The sequence below is a fragment of the Balaenoptera borealis genome (assembly GCF_965194805.1).
Source record: "Balaenoptera borealis genome assembly, chromosome: 3".
In the NCBI taxonomy this organism is placed as follows: Eukaryota; Metazoa; Chordata; class Mammalia; order Artiodactyla; family Balaenopteridae; genus Balaenoptera; species Balaenoptera borealis.
The window spans coordinates 85043040-85060134 of NC_138866.1; the positions used below are offsets into that span (position 1 = coordinate 85043040).

General features: G+C 55.3%; 1 protein-coding gene across 2 annotated transcripts; it reads right to left on the reverse strand.

Annotated features, from left to right (window-relative positions):
* Positions 1 to 931: 931 nt before the first annotated feature.
* On the reverse strand, positions 932 to 16101 carry PLA2G4F (phospholipase A2 group IVF). Of its 2 annotated transcripts, none has more exons than XM_082388755.1 (20): positions 15912 to 16101; positions 14468 to 14540; positions 13731 to 13867; positions 13498 to 13626; positions 13024 to 13064; positions 12742 to 12784; positions 12199 to 12265; positions 10153 to 10322; positions 9951 to 10064; positions 9714 to 9751; positions 9392 to 9527; positions 7613 to 7749; positions 7136 to 7358; positions 6110 to 6224; positions 5778 to 5915; positions 5558 to 5665; positions 4333 to 4527; positions 3898 to 4064; positions 3169 to 3346; positions 932 to 2891 (listed from the first exon to the last, which is right to left on the reverse strand). In XM_082388755.1, the coding sequence occupies exons 1-20, from the start codon at positions 16020 to 16022 to the stop codon at positions 2671 to 2673; spliced, it is 2541 nt and encodes an 846-aa protein (XP_082244881.1). In that variant the 5' UTR covers positions 16023 to 16101; the 3' UTR covers positions 932 to 2670. The 2 variants fall into 2 exon arrangements, with proteins under 2 accessions (XP_082244881.1, XP_082244880.1); XM_082388754.1 differs by having other exon boundaries at positions 3169 to 3355.
* Between the last annotated feature and the right edge of the window lie 994 nt (positions 16102 to 17095).

Consider the following 17095-nt stretch of genomic DNA (forward strand, 5'->3'; position numbering starts at 1 on the left):
TAAGGGAAGCTGTGTCCTTTTTGGTGTATCACAGTCCAAGGTACATGATGTCATTTTCATTGTTATTGATATAAACTTTGATCTCTTGATTGAGGTAGTGTCTGCAAATTTCATTTACACCTTGATGAGGAAATAATGTTAACTATGCAATTATTCTGTGTCCATAAAAATTTCACCCACTGGTTTTGCATTTAAAAAAAAATATTGGTGATCAAAAAACTCAGATATTGTTAATAGAATGTTATGGAACAATGATACCTAACTTGTTCTATAATTTAGGATATGCAGTTGCTGATTTAACCTAAGTTATTTCTTAAAAAGACAAAATTAGAAAATTTACTGTGTAACTGAAAATTGTTACTTAATTTTAAATGCTGGGAATTGATCTCAGCCTGTCCTCTGTCTTTCATCTTGAAACTGGAATTCTCCTTTGTAATATTTTACTTACCCCCCGCAGCTCCAAACCCATCAGATATAAATATAGATTAATAAATTCATAACATCACTTCAAGGCTCTGAAGTTCTCTGGAACTGCATCCCTTCGGCCTCCTCCCCAAGTCCCACACTGCCACCTGAAGGTCACCAAGCCATTGCATGGCCAGTGACCTGACCAGGAGCCGTCACAGCCCAGAGCTTGTACACAACCCTCTCAGACATGAGATGACAATCAAGAATTACCAAATATATAAAGAAGGTAAAGCCCATGAAGGAGAGGCAACAAAGAACCTACCCCAAGGAAACTGTTCATGTAACAATCAGGAAAATACCATGAAATGCACATATTAACACCATCTGAGGGAAGTGGTGAAGCATTTCCATGCAATGAAAACAAGTAGTTTTGGAAGATCCTATTAGGGAACTTAAACAGGGAAACGTGACAGTCAAAAGTTAAACAAAAACCCCCAAAAGATGGATAGAGAAGCAGGCTGGACACAGGTGGAGTATATATTTGTGAACAAAAAAATCATGCAAAGAAAATCCCCAGAATGCAGCACAAATGAAAAAAACAGAATGTGTAAAAGGAAAGTTTAGGGATACAGAGGATCGATTCATACATTTCAATATCCATTTAATAGGAATCCAGAAAGAGAGAATGAAGAAGAGTAGTATTTTGATACAATTGGTAGATAATTTCTTAGAGCTTCAAAAAGACATGAATCTCGAAATCGAAAGAGGTCGCTGATTTTTTTTAAGTTCCCACTTTAGAAAAATCATAGTGAAACTTTTGAAAATCGAAGACAAAGAGAAAACCCTAAAAATTAGGTAAAGATAAATTACCTACAATGGGATGAGAATTCAGCTGACATCAGGCTGCCCATTGGCAATATGCAATGCAAAGAGTCATTAAAATCTGAGTAGATGTAAGCCTGAACCAAGAATTCTACCCTAATCCAGACTATTATAAGTCAGGGCAAGAAAAGACAATTCCAGACATATCAGGACTCAGAAGGTTTACATACCACAGATCCTCCACTATAGAACTATTCAATTTTGCACTCCAACAAAAAGAAAGATAAACCCAAAAGGAAGACAGCAGGTCAAAGGATAAAGAGTCATAAAAGATGTGTAAACACCAGCTAGCCAGATAGCCTATCTCAAGAGCAATTGTCCCCAGTGAGCAGGCATGAGAGAACCAAGCTACCCCGACCCCATGCCAGCCAAAAGCACTGGCTCTTTTGAGGCCCAGCTCCCTCAGCACCCCCGGTTCATGTCCAGCTGGAGGCCTGGGGTCCCAGGCCAGGCTGGGGGCACAGGCTAGGATCTAGACACCTTCCTCCCAGCTGGGAGCCAGAACTAGGGCCTTCTTCCCGGAGTCAGGATGGGTGAGGCTTTGTCACATAAGTTCCCTGATTAGAAGAGGAATTGTGACTTTGGCCCTGGAGAGCATGCGTGTGTGTGTGTGTGTGTGTGTGTGTGTGTGTGTGTGTGTGTGTGTGAGAGAGAGAGAGAGGGAGATTGAGGGAGGGGCTGTAGCCAAAGAGAGCACTCCTGGCAGAGGGGAGTGTCGAGTGAGTAGTGAGTATGGCAGTGGCAGCCGGGCCACTGAAGGGCCCCAGGCGGCTCAGCGCTGGGTGGGGTTTGGGTGAGAAGAGGCCGCAGAGGCCCTAGCCAGAGGGAGAGGGCCTGAAGACCTCCACGCTAAGCCCAGTCAGGGTGGATCTCCTTTCCACACACCTAAAATCTGCCCATGCTGGAGAGGCTCCAGATATTTGGAAGGTCCCGGGTGGGTCAGAAGAAATGATAAACAGATCCCCCAGATTGCGGGGGTGCATCTGTGAAAAAGGCAGGAACCCGGGCCTCTGAGTTCCCAACCAGGCTTCCTCTACCTCTGCCCATCCCTGGCAGCTGACAGGTCCCCACTAGGAACACGTACACACACGCAGGTTCACGTTCACTCCGCCCCTGATCAATGGATACGCCCTCTAGACACACCCATTTAGCTTCTGGGAAGGGTGAGACTATTTGCACGAGGTGGCAGCTGTACGCCTGATAAGAGAATGTGACCCAAGTTTAAAGAGCGAAGATGAGTAATTAGCAGGGGGACCCATCAGCTGGAGCCCAGCCAGGAGGGGATATCATCCCACAGGGTCCACCACCCCTCCCTCTACCAAGCCCTGGTCCAGAGCCCACAGTCCCTCCTCTGTCCCAGTCCCCCGATTCCAGCCCGGGTCAGCCTCCAGCCCTGTCCCTAGCCTGTCGCTGGTCCAGAGCCAGCCGGAGGGCCTGCCGCACAGTCTCCACGTTGTTCAGAACGTTGTATCGACTCAGGGCCACCAGCCGCTCAAACTCCTGGGGCTCGTAGGTGAAGTTCATCATGCCATAGGGGGTGTCTGGCCCACTGATGACAAAGTCCCCACAGGCTTTCTCCTCATCCGTTTGTCGTTCCACACCTGCAGCGGGACGGGGAGAGAGGCCGGGCTAGGGCACTCTGTGGCTAGGAGCTGCCAGTCCAGAAGCGCCCCTTCCCTAGAGCATCTGGCTGGTCTGTGGGCTCTGCTTGGGGCCACATCTCAGCTCTCTCGCCCACCGGCAGGAGCCGGGCCAGTGTGCATGCTGAATCCAGGAAGCAGTGGCCAGCTGGGGGCCTCCAGGAGGTACACTGTCCTGGGTCCAGCACCCCATCACCACCCCGGGGCTCCGTGGGCCAGACCCAGACCTTCCCCTCACCTGGGGCCAGGTGTGTGCGGAAGGTACGGTTGACCAGGGGGAAGTGCAGCACGATGGGTGAGCGCAGGTCCTCGGCCTTGGCAAACAGGTAGCATTCACGGGGGTCCTTCAAGTCCTCAGGGGGCACCTCAGTGCTGGGGAAGGAGATGCCTCGGTCCAGGCAGTACTTCCCTGTCATCTGTAAGACCTGGGCAGACACCCGGCCCTGTGAGCTTCCGGCCCTGCCTGAGGCGCCCTGGACTCATGCTGGCCCAGGCTTCAACGCCAGCCCTGTCTCCCAGAAGCCGAGTGACTACAGGCAGCAAGAAGAGAACCCGCATCCGGGTGTGCAACCTGTCCATCACCCCACAAGCCTTGAGGGAGCCGCTGATAGAGACTCCCTGGAGGGACCCTGAAGGCTCTGTTGTTACCATAGTAACAAAGGGACAGCAAACCTGAACCCAGGCCCATATAGGAGAAAGGAATCCTATCAGGAACAGCAGGGTCCAGAACAGGGGTCTTCTCTTCACCGGGATAAAGGCTCCTGAGGACTCCCTTTGGCCTCCTCTCCTGAATCCCACGCTCCCCCATCACCTCAGCAATCCTCCTCTTCCAGCTGGGGAGACAAATGCTGCTAGCGGTGTTCACAAGGTGCCTGCCCACAGCTCAGCACCCAGGCCCTTCTTGAAGGGCGATCCCCGAACACCCAGCCAGTCTGCCTTAGCAAGGACCCCCAACCCCGCACCGTACCTCAAAAGGGGCGTCCAGGGAGTAGTCGAAGGACAGAATGAGGTCCACGGCTCTCTGCGGCTGCAGGCTTAGCGGGAACGGAGAATTGATGGCAAAGCCTCCGTCCACCAGGTACAGACAGTCCCGCATGGGAGTGAGCTGGTTGGGGAAGGCATCCGGGTGCGAATCTGCACAGAGACAAATGCTTGCTCTCTCCAGCAGCCCTCTTCTCTTCGCACTGGGAATGCCCCTCTGTTGAGAGCTCTCCTCTCCCTATAGCCACGGGGTCTCCCACTGCAGCCCCCGGCCTGCCTTCCAGCACGATCATCACAGTCCTTCCCCCACTAGCCCCTGGGCAGCAGGAGCACCCCCAGCCCCCAGGTCAAAAAGCAGCACTGGCCCCAGGGAGCCAGAGGCACAGGCAACAGGCGGGACCCCGCCCAGAGCAGCACCCACCTTTCCAGGCCAAAAACTCCCTGTCAGACACATAGTCCTTGTGCAGGCAGAGGCCCTTGGTGAAGTTCGAGTTCTGGGCTGAGGTAAAGCGGTAGGTGAATATGCCCAGCACAGCCTGGGAGAAGGGCCCTTGGAGGGTGAAGAGCCTGGTTTGCAGCCTCTCTGGGTCGTGCAGCTGGAGCTTCTGGCAGTCGTCTAGGTGGGGGTGGGATGGTGAAATACCGTGAGAAGCCCTCCTTTGTCCAGCGGTCCTCACATCTCAGGGGAGCCCCTCTGTCTCCTCCCCATGTCTCTCCTCCTTCCCCACCCCGCCTCCCGGGTCTCTGACCACTGCTTCCCCGAACCCCTTTTAAATGACTTTTTCTTTCATGTTCCCCACGTTTTGAAAGTTGACATGCACATATTAAAAAAGTTGAAAGTTGACATTGCATGTATTAAACAACATCACCTACCCTTAAAGTTGCACATGCAACTTCCAATCAGAATTTCATCCATTAAACACCCAATGAACAGTTACCACGTGCTGTGGCGGCCACTGTGCTGGGCACGGGGATGCAGAGGTGAACAGGGCCTGACCCTGGCCCTCCAGGGCTCACCGCCTACTTAGGGGAGAATCTAAAGAGGTAATAAATGGTGACAGTGTCCCGAGGTAAGGACAACATGGGATGTGCCTACGGTTCTAGGGAACCTTGGTGGTCAGACCCTCGATCAGCCTGGAGGGATGGACTGGAACAGAGACGCCCCCTGACAAAACGATGTCTGTGCTGAACTTTAAGAACTGAGCAAATGTTACCCAGGGAAGAAAAGTGGGAAAGGTATTCTACACAGCAGGGAGCTCATGGGTCATTTAAGGAGCGGACTGAAGGGGAGCTCTGAGGTGGGGGGTCAACCAGATACCCAGTGGCCCTGGGCTGAGATGATCTAATGGGAGCCCAAGAGGAGAATTAAAGGCACAGGTTTATCACGGAGCACTCACAACTCCCACTAGGTTTTCTGACATGGGCTCCCCACCCCTTAGCCTCTCTGTAGACCTCTGGGCATCCAGAGACCCTAAGCTAGAAGTCATTTTCTCAATATTTCTCTGAACCGAATAGGACATCCAAGTCCTTCACTGCCCCTCCCTCTTTCCTCATGCCTCTGCCAGGGTACTGTTGCTGGAAGGAGGTATTGTGGGGGCTGGCGGGGAGCGGGGGGAGGTTTGGGGGAGCAGGCTCTCTGCCCTCACCTGTGATGTTTACACTGCTTCTGCACCTCTGGAGGAAGCCGAGGCCCGAGCCGGCGGTCTTCAGGAAGACCTCATCCAGGCTGGCTGCAAAGGCGCTGCCCCATATACCTAAGGAGAAAGGCAAAGCCCCCGGCCCTCACAAGTCCTCCACCGGCGCCACCAACTCAGGGCCCGGCGCCTGCCCTGTCCCCATGTCCCCAGCCCTCCGGCCTAGACTCACCCTGCAGGTAGCAAATCCGGGGCTCGGGGCGGAGCTGCAGCAGTCGCCCCATGAAGAACTCTGAGCTAAAGAGCTCAGTGGGAACATAAGCGCCATACTTGGGTAAGCCGACCTCGTGGGGGGTGAACTCGCACCACTCTGGGGGTGCAAAGAGAAGGGAATGTCACCAGGGGCTTCCCACCAGGACCCCACGCTTCCCCCGAGTCCTTGCGCCTGAGCAGGAGGCAGCAAGCCCACTGTGCTCCAAGGCTCCCACCCTGACAGCCCTGGCCTCTACATCCTCACACCGACCATTGCTCCCACCTGCTTCCTAGGTCCCCACACCCGGGCACCTGCAAAGTCTTCCCCACTGATGTTGCCGCGGACGTTGACACTGGCGTAGATGGGGTAAGGGTTCTGGCCCTGGCTGACCGCCTCCTGCTGGTCAGACAGCTTGGCAGGATTTTCCTGGTCAGGAAAGAAGGGAGTCCACTTGGCCTTTGGGGAGTTCCCTTTCCCCATCCCCATGGCCTGAGGCTCGGCACCCTGCAGGTGTGGCGTGCCCATGAGACTTTGGTTGCTAAGGCCAGGGCTCTAGAGACAGCTCTCTAAGGGACAGGCTTTGGGCTGCAGCAGAGGTGAGGCCACATGGGGTTCGTGCAATTCCAGGGGCTTTGGGAACACCCTCCCCCTTTCCTTCCCATTCAAGAAAGCCTATCAGAACTCAAGGGAGTCAAGTGACATTTTTAAAGGAATAACTGAAAATCAAATCTACTTTCTTTGAAAAAGTGAATCACTAGAAAACATGTATTCTTTTCTTAGACATCACATTCATAACAGATAGCCACACACCAGTGGGCCAGGCCCCGCAGGCCCCCAGGGCTGAGAACCTTGCTCAGCTCTAACCTCATCTCCCGATGCATGCTGGGCCTGCAGTTCTAGGAGAAGCCACCAGGTGGCGTGCATCATGCCTGCTTGGCCATCAGGCTGGAGTGGCATTCTGCCTCAGCAGGAGGTTAGAATCATTTGGGACACTTTCAAAGCACACTTGAGCTAGGGCTCGACCCCTCACCAACCAAAACCAGTATCTCTGGAAGTGAGACTTAGGCATGGTGTTTTTGGAAAGCTGTACGGGTGATTCTAATATGCAGACAGACCTGAGAAGAGCAGACCAGCCTCTCCCTCCCAGGGGTTAGAGCCAAGGTGAGAGGAAGCGTGTCAGGCCACCCAGAGATCCCACCCCTTGCCCCCAGGGAGCTCAGACCTAAAGGATAGCTTTGCAAAGCTCAGATCGTAGCCTAGTGGGTAAGGCAGAACTAAGTGCTGGTGGGGCAGGGTGGACAGGAGCCACGTTCATCTATTACCTGCTCTTCTCTTACCTCCTGGTATAGGAAATATTCAACGAGAAGCCCCCAGAGGTCGATGAGGGAAGCGCTGTGGCCACTGCTTTCCCGGATCCCCAGTTCCTGGGCATAGTACTGCAGGCGTTCCATGGACATTGCCCCCATCTTACTGCTGCAGACCCGAGCCTGGGCACGCTCAATAGGGCCCTGCAAGGCCACCTGGGACCAGGCTGGGTCCTTGTAGAGTGTGGAGATGCACCTGGGCATGGAGGGAATTAGGAGCGTGGGAGCACAGTAAGGGGAGACAGGGATACAGGTGTCTCTGAGTCACCCCTCCTCCCCCATCCCTTGCACCCACTGGTCTGCACCACCCACTCAGAGGGCCCTGGGCACTCAGTCCCTTCCTGCCCTTCCTGACCCCTTTGGATTCCTGCCCCTCCCCACCAGATCACCAGGTCATACCTCTGCCTCTTCAGGGCTCTCCTTTTTTTTGCCCTGCCCCACCTCACTTACCAGGTGGACCCAGAGACTCCGCTCAGATAGGTCACAGTGTCCAGGACGCCGAGCTCCTGTAGCCCGGCCAGGCTGCCGTAGAGGGAAGACATGGCTCGGGTTCCACCTCCCGAAGCCAGCACAGCCACTACAGGCACCTGGGCACAATAATAATCATGATAACATCTACCCCCACTATTGTTCATATATTATTGCTTAGCATATCAGATGTTGGTCTAAGAGCCCAACTTGTATTATCTCTTTCAATCTTCAAAGAAACCCAATGGCATCCCCACTTTACAGGTGAGGAAACTGAGGCACAGGAAGGTTAGATAATGTGCCCACAATCATACCATCAGTAAGTAATAGGCTGTCAGACTGAAGCAGTATAACCTCAGAGATGGCTTTTAACATTATATCAGGAAAGTATGTACCTGGGAGGTATACTGGATTCACTCAAAACAGCTAAAGCAGGGTTTCTCAACCTTGGCACTGTTGGTAATTTTGGACCAGATAATTCTTTACTGTGAGGAACTGTCCTGTGTGTTATAGGACGTTTGGCAGCATTCCTGGCCTTCACCCGGCAGATGCCAGTAGCATCCCTCTCCCCTCCCCTAGTTGTGGCAGTGTCTCTAGACAGTGACAAATGTCCCCTAGGTGGGTGGCGGGATGAGATTGCTCCCAGCTGAGAACCACAGAACTGAAGTGACAAAGACCAGCAGGCAGCCTGACCTGCCCCAGACATGGGAGGTCCCCAGATGTCTCTTCAGGATCAGAGGTGCCAGGTGGGATCAGACTAGAAGCTTTTGGGCTGCTCAGCTTTTCTACGAAGGTTTGGTTCATTCCACCCCAGACTTCCGGTCCCTTTCCCTGTGCTTCCTTTCTTCCCCTGTCCTGAAAAAAATGCTCCCTGGCCACTGCCCCGCAAGGTCACTGTCCCTCCAGAGCTCTGGAGGAGACAGAGCTCCCTGAAGGCAGGTCTGTGCCCTCTCTACCCTCCACCCACAGAGCGGAGATGGGGCACAGAGCAGGCATTACCAGATGAGCAGTAGGCTTGCTCAGCTTGTCAGCACTGGGCACAGGCTAGGTCTCCTTGTACATTTGCAGCCAGAAGGAAGCCACCAGCCTTTTCCTGATTTACCACAGGTCTCCCCCTCAGCACTGCCTTTCCTCCTGCCTCCACTTCCCAATCCCTTTGTCCTGTTATGGACTGAATTGTGTCCTCCCCAAATTCATATGTGGAAGCCCCCATGTGACTCTCTTTGGAGAAAGGGCCTATACGGAGGTAATATAGGTTATGTGGGGTCATAAGGGTGGGGCCTTAGTCCCATAGGACTGGTGTCCTTGTAAGAAGAGGAAGAGAGAGAGAGATTCCCACAAACCCCTGCACGTGCACAGAGGAAAGTTCGTGTGAGGACACAACAAGAAGGTGGCCGTCTACAAGTCAGGAAGAGGTCTCGTCAGATACCAACCCTGATGGCACCTTGATCTTGAACTTCCAGCCTCCACCTGAGAAAATAAGTGTCTGTTGTTTGAGCCACCCAGTCTGTGGTGTTCTGTTATGGCAGCCTGAGCAGACTAATACACCCCCCTTGGCTGGGGCCGTTCAGCCCTCGTTCATATGGGGCCCTGACTCTCCCGAGTGTGCCCATCAGCTCAGGCACACGGTCCTGCCCCCTTCTTCCTCTGGTCCCCACACTTCCTCAACGCTTCCTGTCACCTCTTAGACACACAGTCCTCTCAAGGAAGAGGTTGGATTTGGTCCCAGCAACTCCGGTGTCTGGCTCCTCCATTCCATACCTGGTTACTGTCGGGAGCCTGGCTCAATCCCAGCACCTGCTGGAGGGCCTTGGACACGACGTGCTTCCTCTTATCCAGAAACTCCTGTTCCCCGTCACAGAGGTCAAAGCCAAGACGCAGGTCCAGGTCCCCAGAGCTGCCTCAGAGGGGGTGGGGGTGGGGTACTGGGTGACTGTTCAGTGGAGGAGAGCCTCCGGCCAAACCCATTTTCACGGGAGCAGACAGATGCACACTCCGTGGAACCTCCCAGAAAGATCCCACGGGACCCAGTCACCCCCAACGCCCGCCGAGCCGTAGGCAGAAGAGTCTCCGCACTGCTCACCTCACTTCTGCCTTCACACTCATAGCCACCTCCTGGCCCTGGAAGAGACAGCAGCCCATCCCTGAGCGCACTGAGTGGGACTCGCATTTGCAGCCCCGGTTGCTCTGGTAATTACGGCCCAGGTGTGGACACCATGACTGGCCTGATCTTGACCCCCTCGCGGGCCCCCTCCCCCAGACCTTTTGTGGGGGTCACAGAGCAGGCAGGGGCCCCTCCGGCACCCAGACAGAGCCTTACCTCCCCCAGGGCCACGACATGCTGCTGCTCCTGACCGAGGGCCAGAGAGGAGAGCAGGATGTCCCCCTGGCCCAGCTTGCTGGTCTGGACCTCCAGCTCAGCACTTGGGCCGTTCTGCAGAGAAGAAAACACCCAGGGAAAGGGGCCTCGTCCAGGCCGGATGGATTCTGTCGTCTGCCCCTTCCCAGGCTCCGTCACTCACCTGCAGGACCGTGAGCTCCTCTCTCAGCTCCACCTCCAGCCTGGAGCTGAGCACTGGGTTCGCGTGAAAGGTAAACGTGGCGGGGAGGTCTGCCTGCAGGGGAGGCTGCAGGGGCAAGAGCTGGGGCTTCTCGTGGGCCCCGGGCACTGCCAGCCGAATCTGCCTGGAGCCTGGGAGCAGAGGGCCTAGGTGAGTGCCAGGTGTGGGGGTGAGAGTGGGGTGTGTGTGGCCCGTGACGGTGGCACGCCGAGCAGCAGCTCCCCTTTCCTTCCCCTTGGAAGTGCCAGCTCATCGCCCTGCTCACTCTCTGGCAATGGGCCCTACAGACATCGTGAAGGACACTCGGGGTCCTATAACCTGCTCTGGTCAGAACTGGGAGCCTGGGATGGGGGCGGCACACACAGCGCTCAGGGAAGGGCCCCTGTCCGGAGCTTATAGGGCTGAGGATTTTGAGATTATTATATAAAGTATATAAAAAATAATTCTATAATTACCATATTATAACGATCATATATTATTACATTAATTACCAGTTTTCAACTGGTAGTTCCCCCTCTCTTGCTCCATTCAAGCCCCGTGCTCATTGCCCTGGGGGAGGTTTGTGGCCAGAGAGAAAGCAAACAGGCTGCACGTTGTTTCCAAAGCATAAGCCCTTGGGAGAACATAGAGGGTTTGCAAGGCATGTAAAAGGAAGAAGTGGGTTCGTGGCACAGAGAGGGTAGGCTTGGGGAAGCGGAGGAGAGCCAGCGTCGGCTAGGTGAGGCCAGCTGGGGGGAGGCAGAGAGAGGCCAGAGCAGTGGGGCCTGCCCTGTTCCTGCAGCTTTCTGGAGAGCAGGCAAGACCCCAGAGAGAAATGGCTACACATGACACCCGGGAAGAGGGGACCCCAGACAGACCCACGAAAGAGCCCCTAACGCCTCAGGAACCGACGTCCAAATGGAATCCCTCTCCCTACGTGCCCTCCTTAGCACTAAATGAGACCTGGGGACTTGACATGACCAGGGGTGGGAGGGAATTAGAGAAAATAAGGAAAGTGATCCTTCTCTCACATCATGGTTTACAGACTGAGATTGATAAGGGCTGTTCACAGTCAGAAACAACAGAAGCTGTGGCGGGGAGAGCAGACGGGCCCCGGGTGTCACAGACCTGGGCCTGGACCTGGCTCTACCGCTTACTGGCTGTGTGACCTTAACAAAGTTTCTTCTTTGAGCCTCGGTCTCATGAATTAAAGGAGGATAATGACGGTACCTACGTTACGAGGCTGTTATGAGGATTAAAAGATAAAACACTGTAAAATGCTTAGGCCAGTGCCTGACTCACAGTAAGTGCGCCATGTTACCTGGGCACGACTCAGCCCGTTGGCTCAGACTCCCAGCGTCGGAGAGGACCTTAGCTGTCACGCAGCCTCCGCTCCCCTCCCAAAGCTGGAACCCCTCCCGAGTGGCTGTCCCCAGCGGCAGTCTGCGATGGCCCCAGTTCTTCACTTCTGGAGTTCTCACTGTTTGCCATGTGGCCTTGGTTCCTCTCACTAAAGAGGCTGGCTATATTTCTTGCCCTCCAACTTAGAGTCAGCCTTGTGCTTGTTTTGGCGAACAAAATGTTAGTGAGGGCTGTGATGTGACCAAAGGCTCGAAAAGCACTTGCTCATCTGGCCATGTGCTCTTGCACCTCTGCCAATGTCTTAAGAACATGCCCAGGCTTGTCCGCTGGTCACAGGAGGTGGATGAGGGACATGGGAGCAGAGCCAGGTCACTGCGCCAAGCCCAGCCTAGATCAGCCATGCCCCAGCTGACCACCAGATGTATCTGCCAGTGAGATTTTGTGGGTGTCTTTTGTACAGCAGTAGTTGAACCGATACAGCCTCTGTGCCTGGAATACTTCCAGGGACAGAAATTTACTGCTTCTGGAGGCAATCCATGTCATCCTTGGTCAGCTTTCAGCAGTGAAAAATTAAGAACTTCCTGCCCCAGACCCATCTTCTTGAAACCAGCAGCCCCCAATCCCCCAGGAGAGAAGGCAAGACCCAAGGCCGCTGACCAGACTCACCATACTCTTGATGTGGGGCTGTCCCATCTCCACTGAGGGTGCCCTGGATTCTCAGACAGGGCTGAGCCTGAGGAAAGCAGAGGCCTGTGGGAGCCAGACAGTCCACAGGGCCCTGCACAGGGCCTGAACCAGGATGGAGGGAGGGAAGGGTATCTGGGGCAGGGTCGAGCTAACATCCTTCCCAGGGCCTGTGCCTTACGAGCAGGGGTCTTCTGTCACAGCCCCCCTCCCAGGACTCAGAGGAAGTGGTCCCTGGTGGGAAAGGGGGAGCAGATGAGGGGCCCTGACGGTGGATCCTTGGCAGACTCAGAAGCCAGGTGAGCAGTGTGCTGTGCACAGGTGGAAAGCCTGGCTTCTGGGCTATTCCATCAGGTGGGAGGCAAGGGACCCCCTTGTCCCTGGAGGTGCCTCCACAGCACATCTCCCCTCTGAGGAGGGGTTGAGCGTCCTTCAGGCAAGTGGGCATGATGGGCTCAGTCGTGGACTCCCCAATCCCCCGCCCCCCCAGCCCTGGGCAGCCCCAAGCTGGCCACCCCTACTCACCACCAGGACCCCATTGGTGATGACTTCAGACGCCGGCACCTGGCTACAAAGGATGAGGGGCTCATGGGACGCCTGAATCCCTCAAGATGGCTATTACTATAATAATGTAACCAAAGCAGCTGGAAGAGCCTGGGAGCACGGCAGGTTTGGGGTTAGGGGTGGGCATCAAGGCCAGGACCTCCCCTCTCAGGCCAGGCCAACGCAGGACCTCGTGACTGACAGCTGGGAGCTTTGGGTGGGTCTCAGAGTAAATGGGAGGGTACAGGCTCCACCTGGACTCACCTGTCCTCCAAAACAAATTCCACCTGCAGCTCTTGTGAATCCTACATGGAGGGAGCAAGGGAGCACCAGTTTTCAAAGAGGTCCCAGAGCCTCAGGACCTTCCCCTCCCACCCCCGGTTCTACTCAGCTCCAGCGACTAGAAGGCCAGACTGATGTTGTGGCTGCTCGTGGGCACAGGACAGGGTAGCGACACCGCCACGAGGAGCTCCATCTGTTCAAGGCTGTGGACAGGCGCTCTTCTAGACACTGAGGATTCAGCAGTGACCGAGACACACAAAGCCCCTGCCTTCAAGGAGCCCACGTGTTGGCTTCCCTCAGGGAAGGAGTGCTCGTGGGAAAGCTCTGTGGGGTCATTGCTGCAGGGTGGAGGAGGGTCTGTCTTGGAGGCTGGGCCTGTGCTGATCGGGAGCCCCCTGTGCCGGGGCCTCTTCTCCCGGGACTGGGCTCGTTGCTGGCGCAGGCGGAACCGCTCACCTGGTGGCTGAGTGAGAAGGTGTGTCTGTGCGGTTGGTGGGGCTTGAGGCTCCTCAGGTCAAACAGCAGCTGGGAGAGCTGGTCATTGTCCAGGACGTCCTTGTCATAGAGGGTGAGTTCCAGGACGTTCTGGGGGCAGGGCAGGAGGCAGGGTTGGCGTGAGGCAGGGCGGAGGGCAGGCACCTGGGAGGAGCCCCCTCCCTCCGCAGCCCCAGCCCCTCGCCGATCCTCACCTTCACGGCGCCGTGGAGCCGGTAGTGGAAGGTTTCGTTCCATTCGGGGTCCCGGCAGTTGGCTACCACCCTTGTCTGGGCGGGGCTGGGGGACGCTGTGTGCAGGCACAGCTGCACGTAGCAGTCGGCTTTGGACACTGTAGGCGGGATGGGGAGGGGTCCTCAGCCTCTAGCTCTTATGGCTGGAAAGGTTGCCCGGAGGAGACTGGGGCTGGACGGGAAGGGGCAGAGGAGAGAGAGGAGGCTGCCCGCATAGCAGGGTGGGGTGGGGAGATGCGGGAGAGCCCATGTCCTTGACTCCATCTCCACCAGTTACACCTCCTATTCAACTGAATGGAAATCCTGCTGCAGCCAATTCAAAACGTCATGTGACAGCGCAGACCATTGAGTAATTCCCAGAAAGGGCCTGATTCAGGAAACAAGCTCCCGCCCAGTGTGAGCACTGGCGTGGAAACCCCTAGAGAGCAGACGGTAACTTGTGGCAGCAGCAGGCCTCACACGCTCACCCAGGCTGGCAACCTGCACGAGCCAGCCTCAGGGAGGAGGTGGTGGTCTGCACACTGCCTTCCCCTCCAAATCCCGCAGCCTGCCCCGGGCTGTGGCCCGGGCTCCCTCACCAGAGAGCCCTCCATCCGCTCCACTCTAAATACACATGCACGCTTCAGGCCAGCCCCTGCTGAGCTCTGGGGAGGCCCCAGGGAAGGAAGGGAGAAAGCATGAAATTGGGGGTCACTCACACAGGTCTGCGCCCCGGATATTTTTGGCCCTCAGCACCTTCACCTGGAGGTCATAGTATGGGTGTGTCTCCCGCTGAAAGGACAGAACTCCGGGGACTCAGTTCCAGGAAGCCGGGTGTGAGGCCTGACCTCCCTGCCGCGGTGCCCACCTAGGGCTTCCCTTGTCCCATCGCAGAGCGGCAACCTGGCCCAGGGTCACTGACGTCACTGTGCCAGGGACCCAGGAGGCCTCGACAGAGCAAGCGCTGGGAGCTGAGTGTGTTGGTGATGAACCTGACCTTGGAATCATTCAGGCTGGGATGAAATCTAAGCTGCACTGTGGACTAGCTAAATGGCCTTGGGCAAGAGACTTGATTTCCCTGTGCTTTAGTTTCTCCGTCTCTAAAGTGGGGGGTATGATGATAATCTCACAGGGTTGTAGCGAGTTTTAAATGAGAAGTCGTACAAACTGCCTGGCATAAGTGCTTAATACATGTAGCCATTTTTACTAATTATGTTTATTATGCACCACGAAGGTGCAGCCCCCCTGACTACAGGGCTGGGGCTGTAGCTTGAGAGTCAAAGTGAGAGCTGGAGTGATGTGCTTAAGAAGATTAAGTATCAAAAGAGAAAACTGTGGGGCTTCCCTGGTGGTGCAGTGGTTGAGAGTCCGCCTGCTAATGCAGGGGACACAGGTTCGAGCCCTGGTCTGGGAAGATCCCACATGCCGCGGAGCAACTGGGCCCGTGAGCCACAACTACTGAGCCTGCGCGTCTGGAGCCTGTGCTCCGCAACAAGAGAGGCCGCGATAGTGAGAGGCCCGCGCACCGCGATGAAGAGTGGCCCCCGCTTGCCGCAACTGGAGAAAGCCCTCGCACAGAAACGAAGACCCAACACAGCCAAAAATAAATTAATTAATTAATAAATTAAAATGACCAGGTTTAAAAAAAAAAAAAAAGAGAAAACTGTGATGGACCCCACCCACTAGCTCCTGACGAAGGCTGGAAGACGGCCCAAGAGGGAGCGGGCAGGTAAAGGGAAACCAAGAGTCACCCAGCTGGTACTGGTCTGAGGAGTCGCTAAGGAGATGGCAGCTTGGGCTCAGGAGAGATAACAGTAGACGGCAGCTTCCTGGGAGTGAGACTATCTCCTCCAGATCCCAGCGAGTGCCTCATTCCCCCCACTCCCTCAACCCCCAACCCCCATTCTACAGCCAGGCTACGGCCTACTGGGCAAAAGCCAATCAGCTGCAATTGTCACGTGGCTTCCATTTCCCAACCGGGGGTGATTAACTTCAAGATTATTATTATTTGGCCAAGCTCTCTAAGCTCTACCAGGTAATCTGGAGCAAATCGGTCCTGGCCCAGATCAAAATGCATTCCCAGGGCTGGCCCCAGTCTCCACAGGGTGCTGTGCGCCCAGGACTCCTCCTGTCCACACCCCCAGGGGAGATCAGGTACTTTACCCGCCACCGCCTCCGCTGAGGTTCCCTCTTCTGTCTCTTCTGCAGCAACACTGCACCCACGAGGGGCAGCGCCTGGCCTGTCAGCCACCTGGGCCAGAGCGCCCAGAGCATGGCCCGGCAGCCCGGCTCCCGGCAGGAAGCCCTGCCTGCGCTCCTCCGGCTGGCCTGGCTGCTGGCTCAGGTCTGACAGGTAGCTGGAGTGGGGAGGGTGGAGCAGGCTGCTCTGCTGAGGACTCACAGCTGGGGCTGGAGGTGGGGTTTGACGAGCTCCAGGAAGTGACTGGAGCCCCGTGTCCTCTAGCAGGAGGGACTTTAGACCCTCTCAAAGAGGCTGAGGAACTGGCACTCTGGTTCCCAAACCTAGCCCCTGGTTATCATGGGGCTGCTTATGGAAAATAGATGCCTGAGCCTTACTCCCCAGACGATTTGATTTAGAGGGTGTGGCTAGAACCCAGGTGTTCGTGCTTCCAACAAGCCTTTTAGATGATGCAGACACAGGTGGTCCAGGGAACAGCAGAGCCAGAAAGTGCTGCATCAGGGGCCTAGGTTCCCCCAGCTATCAGAAGAGACTCAAACTAACACCTTTCAAGTCCCACCCTCCCCACAGCTCTTAAGCAGAAACATGGAAATCTCTGGTTCCCCACAGTGTTTCATCTGGACTCAAAGGTGTTTCTAATCCCTCAGGGCCTCTCTCATTTGTTCCCCAAACACTGAGAAGCTGCTGTGTGCCAGACACTGCACTAGGCCCTGGTCCAAAGGTGAGGAGGGCCCAACCGTATCCTGAAGAAATTCAGACTCGTGACTCCCCGCTGTGGCTTCTAACCAGGATCCCTTCCTGAATCCGTGGAAATACCTGGATGGTCCAGGAACAGAAGTAGGGATATGGTCAGGTGGTATCGATAAGGGCAGGTAAAAACCGTCCTGCCTGTCCTTAAGCTACCAGAGATAAAGGCTTTAGAGGGTCCCCTTTGACCATCGTGAGCCTTAGGCTGCAGATGGTGTGTGATGCTCCCTTTTCTGCAGACTGCAGCCGCCTAGGTGGCCAAGACAGGCACAGTTTCTGGAAGAAGGGATCTCTAGGGCAGTGAGCTGTTGGGAGATACATTTCTTTTCCTCAACCAAGACCCAGTCATCTCCATTCTCCTCCCCAGTGCCCGAGTTGGGAGACTGAAAAGATGACATTC

Excerpts from the sequence above, each read along its gene's own strand:
- PLA2G4F (XM_082388754.1), bottom strand. The coding sequence starts at position 16,022 with ATGCTCTGGGCGCTCTGGCCCAGGTGGCTGACAGGCCAGGCGCTGCCC. Across the intron at positions 12,266-12,741 it reads TCACCAATGGGGTCCTGGTG|GCTCAGCCCTGTCTGAGAAT; the intron begins GTGAGTAGGGGT and ends TGCTTTCCTCAG. Across the intron at positions 4,528-5,557 it reads AAGCAGTGTAAACATCACAG|ACGACTGCCAGAAGCTCCAG; the intron begins GTGAGGGCAGAG and ends ACCCCCACCTAG.